At 32.4% G+C, this 19,788-nt stretch overlaps 1 protein-coding gene across 7 annotated transcripts in view; it reads right to left on the reverse strand.

The window, feature by feature from the left end:
• Positions 1–19,788, reverse strand: part of SCN2A (sodium voltage-gated channel alpha subunit 2) — a 155,728-nt gene that overhangs the window by 23,889 nt on the left and 112,051 nt on the right. For all 7 annotated transcript variants that reach the window (XM_074303242.1, XM_074303241.1, XM_074303235.1 and 4 more), the window contains 4 exons: positions 14,013–14,133; positions 11,481–11,635; positions 4,091–4,264; positions 1,756–1,878 (listed from right to left, as the gene is read on the reverse strand). In XM_074303242.1, the coding sequence (XP_074159343.1) occupies positions 1,756–1,878; positions 4,091–4,264; positions 11,481–11,635; positions 14,013–14,133 (573 nt within the window). The remainder of the gene's footprint in view (positions 1–1,755; positions 1,879–4,090; positions 4,265–11,480; positions 11,636–14,012; positions 14,134–19,788) is intronic.

Here is a 19,788-nt window from a genome sequence, read left to right on the forward strand (position 1 = left end):
ACTAACTTGAATATGTTTATACATTGCTTTGTAAGTACTCTTTATAAAAAATTTATTTTAAACTTAAATACGAAATAGGAAAAAAAACATTATCGTGCTCAGCAGAATGTGAGAGGATTCAAAATATAAAGCAATAAACTTCTATTTCAGGAAATCTCATACGATAAATATTACATATTGTGATCAAAGCTGTCCATTTTTTCTTTGTTTCCTTGTAGGTTTTCTTTTGTTTGCTGCTGTGTACTTTTTACTTTATTCTTTTCTCCCTTCCCCTCAACTCTCTCAAGAAAACTACACTTAAGTGTAGGGGGAGAGAGGAGACAGAGAGAGAGAGAGAGTTTTACACATATATACACATACTGTAAGTACTATTAAATAATTTTCTTATATGTGAGTTTGTCTTGCCAACCAGATGATCAAGCTTGGATGCTAGCAAACCACAAGTCAAAAGACTTGGGTTTTATTTAGCCTCCTGATGTTAAATTCATTGTGTGACTTTAGGCAGAGTGTTTAGCTTTGCTGTGTCTCAATTTTCTCATCTATTAAAAGGAAAAAAAAATGGTATGGCCATTTTGGTAAAAAAATTTGGAATAATGCCTCCAAAATTACTAAACTGTGAATGCTTGTTGATCCAGCAATAGCACTATGAGGCCTATATCACAAAGAGATCAAAGAAAAAGGAAGATACTTATATATACATATATAATTATTTTAATATGTTTATATTATTTTTATATTTATATCATTTACATTTTGTTTATATTAGTATATATTTATATTAAATATATAAATATTTAGAGCAGGTTTTTTTGAATAGCAAAGGAAGGGATGAGGTCATCATTTGGGGAGTAGCTGAATGAATTATGGCCTATGAATATAACGGAATATTATACTACTATAAGAAATTACAAAAGTCAGTTTCTGAGAAGACTGAGAAGATATGCATGAATGAAATAAGCAGAATCAAGAGAACAATTTATACAATGACTACATTAAAAAATGAATAATTTTGACTTGTTCCACGAAATGATCTGTAATGATCCCAAAGGATTAATGATGAAGAATGCTACATACAGTCTGTTAGTGCCTGATTAGGAATGAGACCTATTTTTGGATGTTTTACTTAACTATATGTATTTGTTACAAGGCTGTTTTTATTTTTTCCTTTTCCTTTTTGATGGGGGAAGATAGGAAGAAGAAAAAAGAAATATCTGGTCACTTGAAAAACTAAAATATAATTATAAAAAGGGAGTAATAAAATTTTCTTTATTTACTTTAATTAGAATAATTAGATCATCAATTAAAATAATTAGAACATTATAGGTAGAAGGGATCTTAAAAACTGTTTTGTTCAACCTGTTCAGTTTAGAGACGAGGAATCAGACATGCCTAAAATAACAAGTTAGTAAGTGGCGCAGAAGTAGGCATCTTAAGTTCCTGATTCCAGTGCTCATTATAGTATATCACAAATGGAAAGATTCTCTGTGAAAGTGCTTTCAAAAACATAAAACATTATGCAAATTTATGGTGTGCTCTTTAAAGGCAGTATATCCTTATGAATCTTTCTCATCTAATACAGCAGGCATTCAATATACATGACTAATTTACTAAGAAAATATACTGCCTGCTCTCCCATAGGAAGAAAATTACATAATACTTCATGGATTTTTTTTTTTTTTTTTTTTTTTTTGAGCTTCCAGCTTGCTTTCTTTCCTATTGTGTGAATTCTCTCAGAAGGTTAATGTATGGTCTTACCCTCATTCCTTCAAACCGAGATAAGGCTCTTAAGGGCCTCAAAGCTCTTAATGTCCGAAGAGATTTGATGGCACCAAGCTCTGAGTAGCCCAAGGCATTTGCAGTTAAGCTGACCAAAGAGACCTATTTGAAAAGAAAAAGATATTCATTAATATTAGCCAGTCTTATTAATCTAAGACACAAACATACTTGAAATGTAAACTAACAGGTCAATTTTCTTTAAAAGTCATTTTAAAGGGAATTGTTTTAGATTAAAAAAAGAGGGAGAAGATAGTCATAGGGCAGATTGCTACTCTATTCTTGTGGGAGATTGTGACAATATTTTATCATTTCACATATTCTTTGGATGATCAGAGTAATTAAAAAGAAAAAATAAGCTAAGCACAAAAGCAATTTAATGAAACCAAAGGTTAATATTAAACACACACACCTTGGATATAATTGCTTCATTTGTCTTAGGTTTTTCATTATGAAGTCCAAGTAGCTAAACAGGATTAATTGATTAAATCAGAAAGAAATGGATAAAAAGAAAAATCAAGGAACTGACTATGTTGTAGAGTTAGTCATTCAGTGTATAGCAGAATAGAGAATAATTCTGTCAGATTAGTGATATTAGTCTCTTGCAGAATGGGAGTTTGGGTGTGGTAATTAAATCAAACTGCACATTTCGAAAACAAGGTCAGTTTTCCTCCACACACACATACACACACATACATATATGTGTGTGTATGTATACACATACACACAAACATATACGCACATTTGGGCTTTTTTTGGTGGCTAAACAAATAATATCTCCAAGGATACATAGGTTATAAGCAGAACATCAATTTCATTGCCTATACCATACAGCTTCACTTTAAAAGAAAATGCAAATTTATTTGCGGGGCAAAAACCAATTTGACTTTGAGTAACAAAATAGTGGGCTTGAATGAATGGAAAGGAATTATCTGATTTAGCATTTATCAATTATTGTTTGTGATAAAAGTCATCACTTATTCCTTTGAAGTACTACTTAAAGTTGTTTGAAAAGTTTGTGCTCTTAAAGTAGTTTAAATAGTTCCACTAAATTCTCCTTTCTACCACCTAATTGTTCTTTAAGCCCTTTCTACAGTTTTATCTCAAAAGGAAACCTTATCTGAAGAATAGAAGTTTCTGACCTTGTGCAATTCAAGTGCCTGAAGTTTAGTGTATCCAAAGGATTAAAAACAGCTGTAATTCTCAATTATGGTGAGCCAAACAGACTCAAGCCAAACTTTGAAAGATCCTTACATTTAATGAGTTAGATCTAAGGGGAAATTTTTTTTTTTTTTTAAACAATGAAGCTTAAGTACTTTAATGAAGTCAGGAAAGTTCCTTATGTAAGGCAAAATCAGAGGTTAATGAGGATAGCACAAAATAGCTGACTTTTGGAATCAATAAATTGCTTATATGACTCTAATGTTAAAATGCTAACTCAGGGGTCTGTTTATAAAATGGTACTATCTCTAGTTATCAAACCAAGCAGGATAGGAAAATTGGAAATAAATAATTTGATATCTTGATATATAACATTTAGCCATTTCAATCAATTAATTTATATTATATGATTCTATATTATTTATATTTATTATTTATTGTATTCCTTATTCTGAAACAAAAAGCCCAACTAAAATAAAAATATATAAGAAAAATAATTTAAAAGAAAAATGTGCTCATTGTTCCAAAATACATAGAAAAATTATAAATTCACCAACTAAAGTACACAAGTCTAAATGTTTATCAGTTACTAAGTTATCTAACTTCATTATCTTAACTATATTTTACATATATATTGCACAAGGTATATTTAATATATCTTATAAATTTTATAGTTATAACTTAGGTATCTAACTTAAAAGTTATCTAATTTAGCAAGTTTGATAACTAACTTAATAAGAGATATTAAGTGTTGGCAACAGAGCATAAAAGAAGACATTTCTTAATTAATAGCCTCAGATAGTAGATACAAATAAAGGGGAATTAATGTGCTGTACATAATCAAAAAGTATCATCAAACATTGTGAAATCAACCTAGTTTTTGATGCTTCCTTTTTCTGGAAAAGAAAATAAAATTGTCTTGCATTAGCTATAAAAGACTTTAATAATTCTTAATGACATTTTCATATTCAAGTAGTATATATAGGCTTAGCTCCTTTCTTCCTTCATGGATAAACTAGAGATCTGAGAAGTTAATATATAAAGCAATTTTGAAAGAGATCTTTACAATTATTTCAGTTATCTATATTATATCAACGTTGAACGGGTGATTGATATTTTATGAAAAATATGCAAAATAAGAAACTGTAATACTTACATCAACAATAAGGAAGTCCAGCCAGCACCATGCATTTGTAAAATACATTTGGAAACCATATGCAACCCACTTTAGAAGCATTTCCAGAATGAAAATGTATGTGAAAACTTTGTCAGCATATTCCAACATTGTCTTAATTGTTTTTCGTTGCTCAATATATATGTCTTCAAAGGCCTGCAAAAAAAAGCTTTTTAATAATTGTTCATTGACATGAATGTGGAAGAAAATATGTAAATACATTCTCTTGAATATTTAAATCATTTCATCACCAAGAGCCCTAAGCTAGATGGTGTGGTGTTTTTTCACAATTGAGTCTCACTATATATTTTCCCATAAAAGCAGTTTAACCATTCTGACTAAATTAATGGTATAGTTGAGTACTATGTTATGGTTGGCTGGTTTCCTCATTCAGTTAGGTTGCTGTCTCAGAAGCCTTTTCTTCCTCAGGAAAGCATCTGTAAGTGAAGACTCATTTCAGACCACTGATCTGGAAGTGATTTCCCTAATATAAGACTACAGAGCATATAAACAAATAGAACCCCCTACTTTCCAAGGGACATGAACAAGCTAATCCAGGGCTAAACTAATAATGTTTGAAGATTCTGACCCTGAATAGGGTGTGAAAAATTCATACAAGGGATGATGATATAAATATAGTGAATAAAATATAAGGTCTTTGATGACAGGAACTTTCCCATTTTTGTCATAAGGATTTGTGTATAATTGCTTAAAAATATTTTCGAATTAAATCTCCCAAACTCAGTATATTTTAACAGATATGAAATGACTAGGTACTGATATTGAAATCTTTATCAAATCAGCTCTGTGTAAACCACCAACTTTTAAAGCAAAGATCAAGATCAATATCAAATTAAAATAATGAAAAAACTTTGAAGAAGAAGTAGCACACAGGAAGAAGTGCTAATCAGATCCACTTGAACAATCTATTGACCCTCCCCCCAGTGGGAAATGCATAAAATAAGAGACACAAAATATTAATATTCCTAACATTTCTCAACATTCCTAATGAAGTTTAATTAACATAAACTGATTATCACTACAAGAAAATTAAAAATAAAAACAAAACCTAGAAGCTGACTAGACCACAGAATCTTCTTGTCAAATAAAGACATAAACAAGCCATGGGCAACATCAATTTTATTTATAAGCACTTCTCAGATCTTATGAAAATAGTAGAAATTTGTTAGCGGTAATGTTTCATAAAATAGGGAGAAGAGAAGGGGAAAAGAAATTTGCAAAGAGCTTAGTGAGAGTCAGTTAAGAAATATAATTCTGAAAGCAGTTAATTATGAAATTGAAAAATTAGAAAAGCTCTGAAAAAATTCCATATTGCCACAAACTATTTTCTTCATCAACTATAGTGGATCTATCATGATTAAGACTAAAATTAGTCTTAGGCTACATGATGAAAATGGCAGAAATTATATTTAAGAAAACCAGAGATCACTACTGGAATCTGCATAATTTCTATAGAAAGATTAACTCAGAGTATCTGAAAGAGGGAAAGTTTTAGACCATATTATTACTAGAAAAAAGTGACCCCAAGAATACATATCAAACTAACTACCTTTTTTTCCCTATCTCTATAAAATATTAATGAGAATATGTTGCCCATGCTTTGAGGGTATCCTAGGTGAGATATGAGATTTTCAAAATAAGCAAAGCATATCTTTAAAGTTACTTACAGAAAAATCCAAAGAATACCAATACAAAGTATTTAGGTAGAACAAAGCACTGTTTTAGGGGCTCCCGTCAACAAAATGTCTCTTAAGCATGTAACTTCAAAGATCTGATTATTAGTGTCAAGGAAGATATAAAACAAGACTACATATACTCATCAAAAATGTTTGCTTTCACCACAGAAGATGTCTTAGTTCATATTGCAAATGGAAGAGGGTTTCCCTATTGATGGCTTTTGTGGTTGTTGTTGTGTTGGCTGCCCTTAGTTCTAGAGCACTGCAGATAAGAAACCTAACCACTCAAAAGATTTTGGTTGGACTTTTCAGACAGGAAAGAACAAATAGATGAAGAATGCCTACTGTCAAGGCACATTCAGTTAAGTGGCTAATTGGTAGAAATGGTTCATCAGCAGATATACTTTAGGTAAATATTCATGGACAGTGAGCTGGCCCCAGAATTAAATGGGAGCAGAAGAGCGGGACGAATTTATATACAGTTATAATGATTTAAAATCTTTCATTGAAATAATAGCCTATCTTTTGAATAATGGCTGGTGATGCTGGATAGATATGAGTTATGGAATTCCATAATACTCAAGAACTAAAATTTGGGATTATCTGAAGGGCAATGGGAAAATACATTGCAGGAAGAGGTAGGCAATATCACATGATCAACCAAGAATTATGCAAGAAGAATATTTGTTGCAGCCCTCTTTTTAGTGGCCAGAAACTAGAAACTAAGTGGATGCTCATCTATTGGAGAATAGCTGAATAAATTGTGGTATATGAATATTATGGAATATTATGTTCTGTAAGAAATGACCAACAGGATGATTACAGAAAGGCCTGGAGAAACTTGCATGAACTGATGCTGAGTGAAATGAGCAGGACCAGGAGATCATTATATACTTCAACACCAATATTATATGATGATCAATTCTGATAGACGAAGCCCTCTTCACCAATGAGATGAACCAAATCAGTTCCAATAGAGCAGTAATGAACTGAACCAGCTACACCCAGTGAAAGAACTCTGAGAGATGACTATGAACCACTACATAGAATTCCCAATACCTCTATTTTTGCCCACCTGCATTTTTGATTTCCTTCACACGCTAATTGTACACTATTTCAAAATCCGATTCTTTTTGTTCAGCAAAACAACTATTTGGACATGTATACATATATTGTATTTAATTTATACTTTAACATATTTAACATGTATTGGTTAACCTGCCATCCTGGAGGGGGGTAAAGGAGGGTAAACATTGGAACAAAAGGTTTGGCAATTGTCAATGCTGTAAAATTACCCATGCATATATCTGGTAAATAAAAACTATAATTAATAAAAAAAATTTTAAAAATTATGCAAGAAAAGTGACATGGAAGATGTTATTAGAGAAGTATGATTAAGAAATAAGATAGACTGGTTCTTTCAGAAGAAAAAGGGATAAAACATGCATAGCCCATGTGCTCCATTAGTATATATACAATAGCAAGAGAAATAGATGTCCCCAAGCACATTTAATGGATTCCTTTATAAGCTTTAGATTAGGACAAGAAGATGACATATCAATCCAGGGGCTTAGATCATCACTCTCATATGGATCTGTAAACCAGTCCATCAACCAACAGCTTCCTTTCTTTTTATACTTACTACACTGTGAAGTATTCTGGAGTACAGAAGAATTATTAAATTCTTTACAGAGGCCAAGCAACATCATTGGGCTTGAAGAGATTATCAACTTCAGAATCTTTATTTCACAAATGAGGAAACAGGAATCCAAAAAGTAAACTGGACAGGAAGTTCAAAGTGATTACTATTCCTTACTGTTTTCTTTTATTCTTTTGTTGCCTTATCTGGCCTTAGCTAGGAACTACACTTAGAATGAGAGGAGAGGTTGTTGGACATTAAGAAGGTATAAGCTTGTGAAGAAATCCAGGAATCAAAAGGTAGTCAAGAGAACATTTGCGAGAACACCAGTTGAGAGAAAACCAGATGTTTCATCATCAGACTATATTATAGGCCAAGGAAAAATAAAATAGATAAGGAATTTGGGAAACAGATCACAAGTCTAGGACAGAGGCATGATGTGATGGGGAACTTCAATCAATCAATCAATAAAATATCTGATGCTTTATAAAAAATAAAGCAAATAACTAATTTCATAGCCTTAGGAATAAATTCATCCTTGAAAAGATGGAGGAAGCAACAAAGTAGGGCAGGGATTCTATTCTGGACTTAACTATTATCACTAGGGAGGAATGGGTTGCTGAAGAAAGAAATGATGGAAATAATGAGGAGGAAAAGGTAGGGAGGGGTGTCTGAAGAGACTGATACACAAACACAGAAACTTAATGACTTAAATTAAAAAAAAAAAAAAAAAAAAGGAAGGGAAGGCTGGCCAATGAGCCCAGTCTCTCTGTCTCTGTGCAAAATGTTACTGATACAATTCCCCAAGTGAGACTGATTATCCTACTTCTGGAAGAGTAATGTGTAAGGGAAAGCAATTGATGAGACAAGGAGCATGTCGCAACATTCTGCCAACTGCTATCCATTCATTGAAGAAGAGATTGGCTGCTGCTCTAGCACCAAAATGGGACGATGGGGCAGGAGGAGGATTCCAAATGCCTGATTAGCCTCTTCTCTCCTCTCTTCTTTTTTCCTCAGTTGACTTATTTATGTGTATAACATAGTTAGAGGGAATGCTGTATGGGGAGACCTTGAGCCCTCTCCTTATCCAAGAACAACATGTGACCCATGAAAAAGGCTTCACTGTTTGTTTTTCCATTTTAGGTAAGGGAGATTAACTTGGAAAACACACACATACATACATACATATACACAGGCATTCTAAATTGAGATTGTGGTAATATATATGTTCACAATACACACACATGTATAGAACTTTAATTGTGTGAGCTTCAAAAAAATCATAGGAGTGAGTGGGAATTAAGGAATCAAGTCCATGGCAAGTTTTTCAGATAGCCCAACACAGAGGCTCCAGAGAGAGAGAGAAGCTACCTTCCCAGTCTAGCCCAGTGATTCACCAATGCCACATGTGGATATGATCTAGATGGGACTGGTACTCTATAGAAACTGTGTCACAGCTGATTCCCTCACTCCAGAGACAGAGGTGATACAAGGGAAAGTACTCCGAGAAGTATTAGGGTATATGTGTTTGTACTTCTATCCTTCCTATGTCTTCTAAATACCTTTAAAACAATTAATTGATGATCATTGGTATATGCTTTTGATTAAGTGATGTTAATTGGTTAAGTTGGGCTGCTAATCAATGGTGGGTAACAGTGAGGGAAGAAATTTATAATAGGGGCTTCAGTTCAGCTACTTATTTGATCCTCATAAAAATCCTGGGAGGAGGTGCTATTATCCCCATACAGATGAGAAAAATGGAAAATGACAGTAAAATGACTTGCCCAGGATTATACAGCTGATGTCTGCCCCAAATTTGAAGGTCTTCCTAATTCTTGGTCTCTTCAATTATTAAGCCACTCATAGCCATAACAGGACTGAGTAAGGGCTTGACAGTGCCTGATCCTTTATGTGGAACAGAATTGGGGAAATGGTCCTTAGTATTTCATAGAGACTCAACAGAAGTTATCCTTCACCTTCTTAACATCTAAAATTATCACCCCACATCTCTTCCCAATTTTGTTGACAAAATTTTAGAAAGAATATTCTATATTCAGCTACTTTCTTCCCTTTTTTTTTTCCCACCTGGGACAAAAACTGTGGAGAAGAGGGGAAAAGGAAAGTATCAAGGTACAGCTGCATCAATAGAAGGGGTGATTTTCTCTTTATCACTGTGTTAGATAGGGTGGAGGTGGAAAAGAGAGAGCAGCCATGGGACCAGCTATGAGAATGGCAGTTGTGCCAAACCAGTGAAGGATTATGAAGAAAAACAAAAGGATGGTTAATCTCTTTTTATTATAAGTATTTTTAAATTAATTTTTATAATTATAACATTTTCTTTGACAGTACATATGAATAGGTAATTTTTTTTTTTTAACAACATTATCCCTTGTACTTCCTTCTGTTCCGAATTTTTCCCCTCCTTCCCTCCACCCCCTCCCCTAGATAGCAGGCATTCCCATACATATTAAATATCTTATAGTTTAGGATGGTTAATCTCAAGGAAGAAATATGCCCTGATACATGTATATCAGCATTGTAGGGCAAAGTCCTATTCACCCTATCCTAGTTTTTGCGCGCTCTCGCTCTCTCTCTCTTTCTCTCTCTCACCCCTGATATGCAATTAGTTGCCTCTCAGTGCTGCCTTGGCACTATTCTCCATATTCATCTTCTCTCCATTCACAGGACCATCATCTTAATTTAAATTCCTATGGTTTCTGAGCTAAGATTATTGTAATAAATGCATGGCTAATCTCTCTGCTTCTAGTGTATTCCCTCTGCAACTCAAAGAGCTGCCATTATAAGCTTTCCAATGTAAAGATTTGAACCACTTTTGAAAAACTTTCAGTGAATCTCTATTACTTAGAGGATGAAATTCAAACTCCTTAGCCTGGCATTTAAGACCCACTATAATATTTTTCCAAACTTTGTTGAGAGGTAGAGCTAAATTAGCAGCCATGTCTCTGGGATGCTTGAATTAAGTTTATTGCGTTAGTCAGATGACTAGTGCTAAAATAACATCTAAGAACCCATTGATCTATCATATGCCTTGTAGAGGGCTAGAAGGTAAAACTCCTTTCCAGGTCTTACAGTAACTCACCAAACTCACCAAATTCCCTTGTTGAAATAGCAGAGATTTCTTGTCAATATAATAAATTAATAATCTAGCAATTGCAGCAAAATGCAAACACTACTCTTTGGATTAAAGGCAAACCTTTGAATTTAGGACAGGAAAAAGAGCCCACAATAGAAACTAAAGGCATTTGGGAGAAAGATACTTAAAATAATGTATGATAAACTTTACCCTGATGTGTATCTTAACTATTTGCATCTCTGTCTAATTAAACAAGATCCAGGGCTTAATCATTTACATTTCAGTAGATCTTGTTAGAGAAAACTCTAGGAATGTCAAAGAGTGTACTTTGTATAAAGTCTATGAGCATTTGAGGTATATATATATATTTGTCTCTCTGATCAATAAACTTCAAAGAGTCCATGATAGAGACTCTCTCTGCCTGACCCTGGTAAAGTCACACCCTACTTCTCATTACAGGAGCTGGACTACCACAATGCCTAATGATTGCTTCCTATGCAATGGCAACCAGGACTTTGAAATAATTTAATTCAACATTTGACTCATCTGACCTAGTTGCTTGACTGAATTAACAGGACAATTCAATCAACAAAGTGAAATCATTATATGCAAAATAAGTCCACCCTGTTTATATTTTGGTGCTATTAAATAAACAGTTTGATCCTTGACATGAAGGAAAAGGCATAATAATTCAAATTCATGTCCACACAGAACTTCTGGATTGAGATTTATACTAGGGAAATATTTGTAGGTCTGAGTATTGCTTCCTATGAAATTTCTTCACCCTAGTCTAAACAGTTCAACTTATCAGCTCAATAGATTTCTCTATAATTCCTTTGTGTATCATTAGACTTCCCATACATACTGTAAAGAATATTTCAGGGGGTAAATGGGTGATCTGTGAGGTCATGCTTAGAAATCTGTTAGGTGTGGTTTACTTACCAGAGCACCACTGCTTAGGAGGATCATGAAGACAATGAAGGTCTCAAACCAATTATGTTCCACTATCTTATAGCAAGTTTTTCTTAAGTTCCACCAGAGTTTTCCTCTGCCTTCTTCTATGCTGACCTGACAGCATTTGAATTTCCGTACACAGCCTAGCATATGTGATATGAAATAAAAAAGAAAGTTGAATCAAGTTGAATTTAAATCAGGCCTTCCCTATGCCATTTAATTGAAATCAATGCTGCAGCTATATAAAAAAATTCACATAAGATTTAACATTTTTTCATGGATTAAAGTATGATTAATTTACCCCAAATCCTCTTTTCCAATTTTCTTTTATTACACACTTCTTAGATACTATCTTTTAACTTCTACCTATAGATTCTTTATCTCCCTTCACAATTAACTGAACTCTCCTCCCCATTTTTCCCCTTCAGAAAATCCTTTTTATTCTATTATCTCTTGATTGCATTAATTCCTAAATTGCATTGATATTCCAAGTTTTATAACTTCAATCCTGGTGAAACCTGAAAACCATGTAAGAAGAACATCAATTGAACTTAAAAAACACATATTTTGCTATCATATTTTTTAGTTGTGGTCTTGAAAATAGTTGAATGCACATGCAAATCCAACTAGAATTACACAAGTCAAATTCTATACAGAAGAAAAATATAATGAAATTATTTCATTCAATTTTACAAATGTTTCTTTTAAGAAATTTCCGTTCAAATAATATCTACAACTGGCTCATAGGTTCACAGGCTTTAGAAACAAGAATATATATATGTCTGAAGGTTTCTCTGGATCATCCTTTAAAAATATGGAATTGGTACATACTTTTATATTTATATTTATTTATTTCACCAAAGCTGGTGAGCTATATCATAAAGTGCTTTAATGTGATAATAGTTTTAGGCATATAGAAATCAGATTATGATACTCATGGGGACTAAGATAGTAAATGATAGATGTTGCTTAAGAAAGATTTTAGTGATATCTAATTTTACATAGTAAGAATGATTTCTATTTGTTGAAATATCTATGGACCTTTTCATAGCAGAGATATAGAAATAAGTTATATTTGAATAATATTTTATGGCTTCTAAAGCACTTTCATATACTTAGCAAATATTTTCATTTTGTCTTTATATTCAGTTCTTATAAGAAGCAAATGAAATAATATATGTGAAGTACTTTGGAAAATTAGAAGGCTATACATCCTGAAATATTATCATTCTCTATCAATGAATTGATTTATTGAATTTCTTATATTCTTTTTATATTCTTATATAGGATTTATATTTTCAGGAAAAATTCTTGATGACACAAGAAATAATATTTTCCATATAAAACTACCGTATCTCATGATGTTCTCATCAGCAAGGATAGTATTGTTCCAAACACAGAAAACACATATTATTCCCCAAAATGTAGTTTTATGATACCCCAAAATTATTTTCTATGTAAGCTTATATTTTTTTCTCTTCTAATTTTCTCTTCTCATTATACAGGTATGGCCAATATTCTTAGGAAATGTATATTAGGACTAAAACAATAATTAAAGAGATATTTATAAGATAATAGAATCTTGGATTTAAAAATGGAAGGGACTTTAGAGGTAATCTAGTCCAACTATACCCCTTCCCCCTCTTACATTTGAATATTAATGTAGGCCATTACAAGAGAATGTAAAGAATTGGGTCACATATATGCATGCATATGTGTACATATATTCTTTATATATCTATACATATTATGAAGATGAGTGAATCTTTGAACTAATTAGTAGTTATTGCTTTTTTATTTTTATTTTTTACAAAAGTCTTAAGCAATATTATTGCTATTATCTACTAGAGGATTGGAACATATATTCTTTTGACTAAGTTGACCTATATTAAAATAATTTTTACTAAAAAAAGTTTTAAAAATAAAGTGAATCTTGGAATTACAAAGAGATTGGTAGTTAAAGAACATATTTCCATACCTGAGAAGACACTTGTGTGCCTGTAGAAATATTTTGTGGCTTAATAATATCATTATGGTTTTCTATAGATAGTCCTTTGAGGTTCCTATAAGTTCTATGAACTTATTTTGTTTCAGGAGATCATTATCTAATGAATGTAATAATCTTTCCATTCTTTCTGACCAAAATTCCCTCTGAAAGTTCTTAGAGCTAGGGGTTAATTTCATTTGCATCAAAATTAACATGTTTTAACTATGACAAAATCTTAAACAATAATAAGGAAACAACATCTCTCACTAAATTACTTGTAGCATTTCTATTAAAATACCTGAGGAAGAATAGGCATCTTTCATTATTTTTCCTTCTTAAAAACTCCATAAGCAAGATATGTCTTTGCACAACTAATATACTCAAAGAAATGATTCTATGTTGGGTTAGAAATGATATAGAAATTAGTGAATCCCATTTCATGTTATCTTGTCTGTTTGAAATTATAATCTTTTAAAACAGCAGGGGAAAAGGTAAGGCAAAAGTCCTAAACTGGCTTGCTTTTCCTCCCTTACCTTCTGTGAAGCAGGCTTCTGGCTCCAGGGCTTCTTCTGGTTCTGCTTCTGGCTGTTCTCCTTCTGCAGGGGCTCCCACATCCACCGTGCTACCTTCAGACGAACTAGATGCATTTAACTTCTGCAAATCAAACCCCCAGAAAAATACTTTTTAAAAAAAGTATCATTTGCACTACTGATAAAGCATACCCCAAGTCTTCCGTATGCATTTCCGAGCTCTGAAATGTAAGGTTCACTTAAATGTCCATACGTAATGCCAATCTGCTTTAGTAGAGGTGGGGTCACAAGATTAGACACAATACAGACTGTCTGTATACGTTGTTTCCTGCACAAATGTATTAGATAATTTGGTTTCTGCCAATATGAAAACTATGCGATGGAATCCCCAAGCAAGACTGCAAAATGGTGTCTTGTTAATCTTGGGTTTCTCTGAAGACTTGTCCATTATGAGTCAATCAGTGAATGACTTTTGTTCTAACAATGTGACCCAACCAATGAAAGCTGCATAGGAGTCTTTTCATGTCAAATGCAGAAAATATTACAGTGGATGCACATAGACAGCAGAATCTAAATTTACCCATTTCTCATTGACATGAAAACACATTGTTACCAGTTGTTCTTAAATATCTTCTACATCTCTGTAATTTCATAAAGAGCAGCAGATTATTAGCTTTGTAGCAATAGCCAGTATATTGCATTCTCTTTAGCCAATGCACCTGTATGTTTCATTGTGCATTGGGGAAACTACTTGTTACTCTGGCACACATACATGTCCTATGAACACAGGAAGAAACAAGTGGATTTTCTTTCTTTTTTTTTTTTCTTTTTGTTTTAAATGAAATTAAACACTGTCAAAAGAATATAGAGTAAGACAAATTTGTTTTATATCTTTTTTATCTTTGCTCAGGTCAAGTGGTTCTTGAGCCAAAATAAATGAAGAAGTCCAAATCTTCAACCTGGTTCCTTGAAAACCCAAACTGAGGCACTATCAAAGTTACCCTTGGACAGGTATGAGTACCACACTAAATCAGAGTAGTTTTGATCATAGCATTCTCTGACCTGTTACAATGTTATTACCATAGAGTGTATAACATCAAGAGATGGCTGCACTTATAAGTAGCTAATTTATAAAGGGAATGATGTAAGCACATGAGTAAAATGCATCTTTTACCATGTTGCACTAATATTGACAAAATGGCTATTTTACTATAACACTAAAAAAGTTCTGATAATATTTGGACAGAGTTAGAGGTATTATTCCTGAGAAGTTGGATAGGGTTAGATTGGTAGCATCTCAGCACACAATCATCTATCATATTACAAAATTATGTTTATACAGAAGATTTTCTCCTCTCAAGGCCTACGTCATTGCCTCATCCCAGCATGGAGTTTACCTTGTTTTTTTTTTTTTTTTTTTTTTTTTTTCCTCCCCTAAAAGTCTATGCCAGGAAATTGCAATGTCTAGAAGACCCCAAGAAAAATGAAAAGATTTCTAATTACAAGCTAGTGACAGACATAGTCTATCATCTGAGAAACAGTTAAGTACAGAGAAGAGAGAAGTTCATCACCAGAGAGCTGATAATCAAATATGATTTTTTTTTTTCAACCATAGCAATTCATAAAGACTTTCCCAAAGTACCATGCAATAATGTTTTACACTAATTGAAGAAGTATCCACACTGGTTGACTCATGTACACAAAATACATACTTAATTGATGTTATAAGAGGGATCCTATTATCTTAAGTAAAACGGTGCAATCATATAGTTTCCCTTCTTTCACCATAAAAATATAAATCTAAAAATAAGTTTTAGATCTTTGATTTTCAGAATTACAAGTCATGACTTTTATTTTTAATTTTTACAAGGTAAGTAAATAAAAGACTATGCATACATTTTGACACAGAAGTTGAAATATTTTTATCTTGGCCAAATAGTTCATATTATCAAACATATAGAATTCTAACTATACCATATTTATCACCATATTCTAATATATGAGATTAATCTGTATTAATATATTCTAAAGAAAAAAACAAGTAGTCTTCATTGCAAGCATTTAAAAATATATATAAATTTAAATTTTCTTGAAAATATATTCTTTTTAGGAAAAGGAGAGTTACATTTCTGAATAGCCAATGCTCAGTGGAGTTTGTGGCAGGTTTATGGAGAACTGAATAACACACATTTATATGCCAGCTTTCTTGCAAAGCATCTAACAGGTTGTGTGACTTGTTCAAATCACACAAGTTGACTTTGAGATACTGGTAGGACCTCTGGGTGATGCTGTCTTTTAGACAAATAGAGATGTTAGACTACAGCTTAGAACAGAGCTCAGATTTAGGCCTATAAATTTCAAAGTTATTTAAATAAATAAAAATGGTGGTAATCAAGGTCATGAGCCTCCTTGGGTTCCTCTACAGCAGAACTGACAGCTATGCAGGCCCTGTTGTTAAATAGCAGTTTCAGGAAGTGAAAATTCTGGTTTTGTGATTTAATGATAAGCCCATTATTATAATGATATCCTCCATCCCCATTTACCAGAAGATATCCCACAATGCTGTATTAAATTGCCCTCCTTAAGAAGAATCATTCTCTCTTTGTACTTGATGCAGAAAACCACATCCTTTCCCCTTAAAGGAGAAAGAAAAGGTCTAACAGCATTTTACATGTAGTCACTGCTTTCAAGAGAATGAATATGCACATTAATCTTCATACATAAGCTAGGCTATCATATTCTAACTATATAGATGGGAAAAAAAAGGCATAATAAACAAAGCATTTTGTCTATAGTCACAAAGAATCAGTGACTAAATTTCAGGTCTTCAGTCATTCAATCTCACTTTTATTCACTATAAGTCTGTGTAACTTGAGAAGTATAACGTAATCCTTTTTAACTTTAAAACTGTATCTATTTATATAATATAGGATAGTTTTAAATATGGCACTGAGCATTTCTTAGAACAAGCATTTTACTTAAGTGAAACATCATGAAATATTCTGATTCCCAAAGGCTTTCATGAGGGAAGACATGGAATAAGCATTTATATAGTGCCTACTATGTACCAAGCCCTGTGCTGTGTGTTTTGCAATTATTATCTCATTTGATACTCACAACAACTCTGCAATGTAAGTGCTCCATTTTACAGCTGAGGAAACTGAGGGAAAATGACACCCAAGGTCATTTACTATAGTAAGTGCCTAAAGCCAGATTTGAAGTCAACTCTCTATTCACGAGCCACCAGTTGCTTCATGATAATAAAAATTGTCACAGTCATCAGTATTTGAAAATGTGAAAAGTCATTTACTTAAAATGTAAAAAAAAAAAGATAAAACTTTTTATATTGGATTAGATTAAAGAATTATTTGCATCACTTAATTCTGGCTAGCATTCACAGAAAAACAGAGAGGAAATTGTCAAAGGTGTCAGAGGGATTATATTCAAACTAATCTTGAATAAAATATGAAGGATCTCCAGATAGCATAAAATGATTAGACAACCAATAGTGTCTATGCATGAAAAATGCCAAGAATCACCTTTCATTCATATGAAACATAAAATTAAATTTTAAGATGGTAAAGTCATAAAGTAAATTTTAGTTTTACTGAAAACCTACTATACTTCTTATAATCACAATCACATGAATTGAACTAAATGAATTCATTCTTCTAAATGAACTATTCAATGAATCTTAAAGTTCAATATTTTATTTCAAAACATAAAAAACCTATTTTCCGACAGTATTAATTATTTATCTTTTTAAAAAATTAAAAAAAATTTATTTATAAATTTTTTTGACTATATGCATGAGTAATTTTTTTATCTTTTAAAAAGTCAATATAAACACTATTGCTTGAAATGTTAAAAGTAAATAAAATAGTAATATGTGACTCAGAAAAAAATATCTGCCACTTCCTCATAAATTATTTCTATATTTTTAAAAGCCTATCCTGTCAATAATCAAGATAATATCAATTAGTAAGGAATTATAATTTATAATTCTATTCAATTTGAAAAAGAAGAAAGAATTCTATTCTATTTTGTAAAAGAGGGGGGGAGTCAAATTGATCTATGTTGGTGACTTGAGGATTCTGTATCAGTTATTTTAGTGCTTCAGAATTCTAAGGCTTCGTTCCACATATATCCTAGTGTATTTTAAAAATCCCAAGTCATTCTGAATGAAAAATCCCAGCAACTCAATAAATGGAAGTTATGCTCTTGCTCCAAAATAGTTTCAGAATCAAAAGGGGAAAGATTCCTTTATTGGACTTTTTTCACGAGAAAGATGTCAAGTCAAAGGAATCTTTTTATATTATAGCATACCAATCAGATAATTTTGAGAGGCTTAATGATTTTAAAATGTAATTAGTTGTAACCTTCAAACAGAAATAGTAGAAATATAAATGAAAATCATATTTTGGCAATTATTATTTGTAGTGAAGTTAATTAATGTACAGTGAAATTCAATAAAATTATTTGGAAAAGAAATTATTCCAATGAAAAAATTTTATCTATTTTAAATAATGTAATAGGAATGGATGATATATGTTTTTGTGAATATGGCAACATGGTGGATAGAGAGGTAACTCCCTAAGATTATAAACTGCAGAACATTTGCTGATAATAATCTACTATCTCTCTCTCATGCTTCACTCCTTCTACAGCTCTTTTTTCACCTCATTTAGACTTTCATTCCCTTCCTCTCTTTAGTATTTTCTCACTCTGATTTTATATTTTTTCCTCTCCAAACTCAAGCCAGTAGTTAACCATTTTATCTTTACACTGTCTTCTGCTCTTGAATTACTTGCTCCTTTTTGTTTTTCTCATGCTAAAGCTCAGCTTTATGCTATTTTCATTATCTTATGTTATTTTCATTATCTGCTTCTATTCCTCCTTTCAAGCTATTGAATACAACTAGAAGAAGTACCCTATCCATGCTGACTGGACATTTACAAATTCGTGTTATCCAATCTTAATTGGGCTCTTCTTGTAGCAAAATAGCCTCTTTCTTCATTTCTAATTGGTTTCCCCATAGAAGAAATTCCTAACCATCTATCCTCTAATGAATTCCAACCAACTAGCTCTCTATTCCTTTTTCCTCTTTCTCAGCTAAGGAACTTTTCTCTTGATTGCAAAAATTGGAATCATTCACTGTGATCTTCCTCTTCTCCCACTGTCTTCGTCTTAAAACCCTTTGACATAATCTTCCATTCCCCCACCCCCCCTTCCCTCCACTATTAGACAAAAAGATAACCCTTCTCTTTGCCATACCTAACTCATTTTCAGGTGTACTTGATCCCATCTTCAGCTGTTACTTCCATCAGATTACATCTATAACCACTTCCTATTTTTCTTGATTTTTTAATTTTTCTCTATCAAACTTTTCCTTTCTTAATTCTTCATACTTGCCTAATTCTCCTCTATCCTTAAAATTCCTTCATTGGACTCCTACTATCATTCCATATCACTCTTCTCTCAGCCAACTCCTTGAAAAAGTTGTATACATTTGTTGCTCCATTTGTCTTCCTTTCACTTATGCCTCAATTCTTTCTAATCTAGTTTCTAATTAGATTCTAACTGAAACTACTCTGAGGTACCAATGTTGCCTAATCTAATGGTCTTTTCTCAGTGTTACTCTTTCTTCATCTGTCTTTTATAACTGACTCTGTTGAATATTTTCTCTTCCCAGACACTTGTTCCCCTTGGTTTTTAGGACACAGCTTTCTCATAGTTTCCATCTGTTTTACTGCTCCTTTCTAGTTTCTTTTGCTATTCA

The sequence above is a fragment of the Sminthopsis crassicaudata genome, chromosome 3, assembly GCF_048593235.1.
Source record: "Sminthopsis crassicaudata isolate SCR6 chromosome 3, ASM4859323v1, whole genome shotgun sequence".
In the NCBI taxonomy this organism is placed as follows: Eukaryota; Metazoa; Chordata; class Mammalia; order Dasyuromorphia; family Dasyuridae; genus Sminthopsis; species Sminthopsis crassicaudata.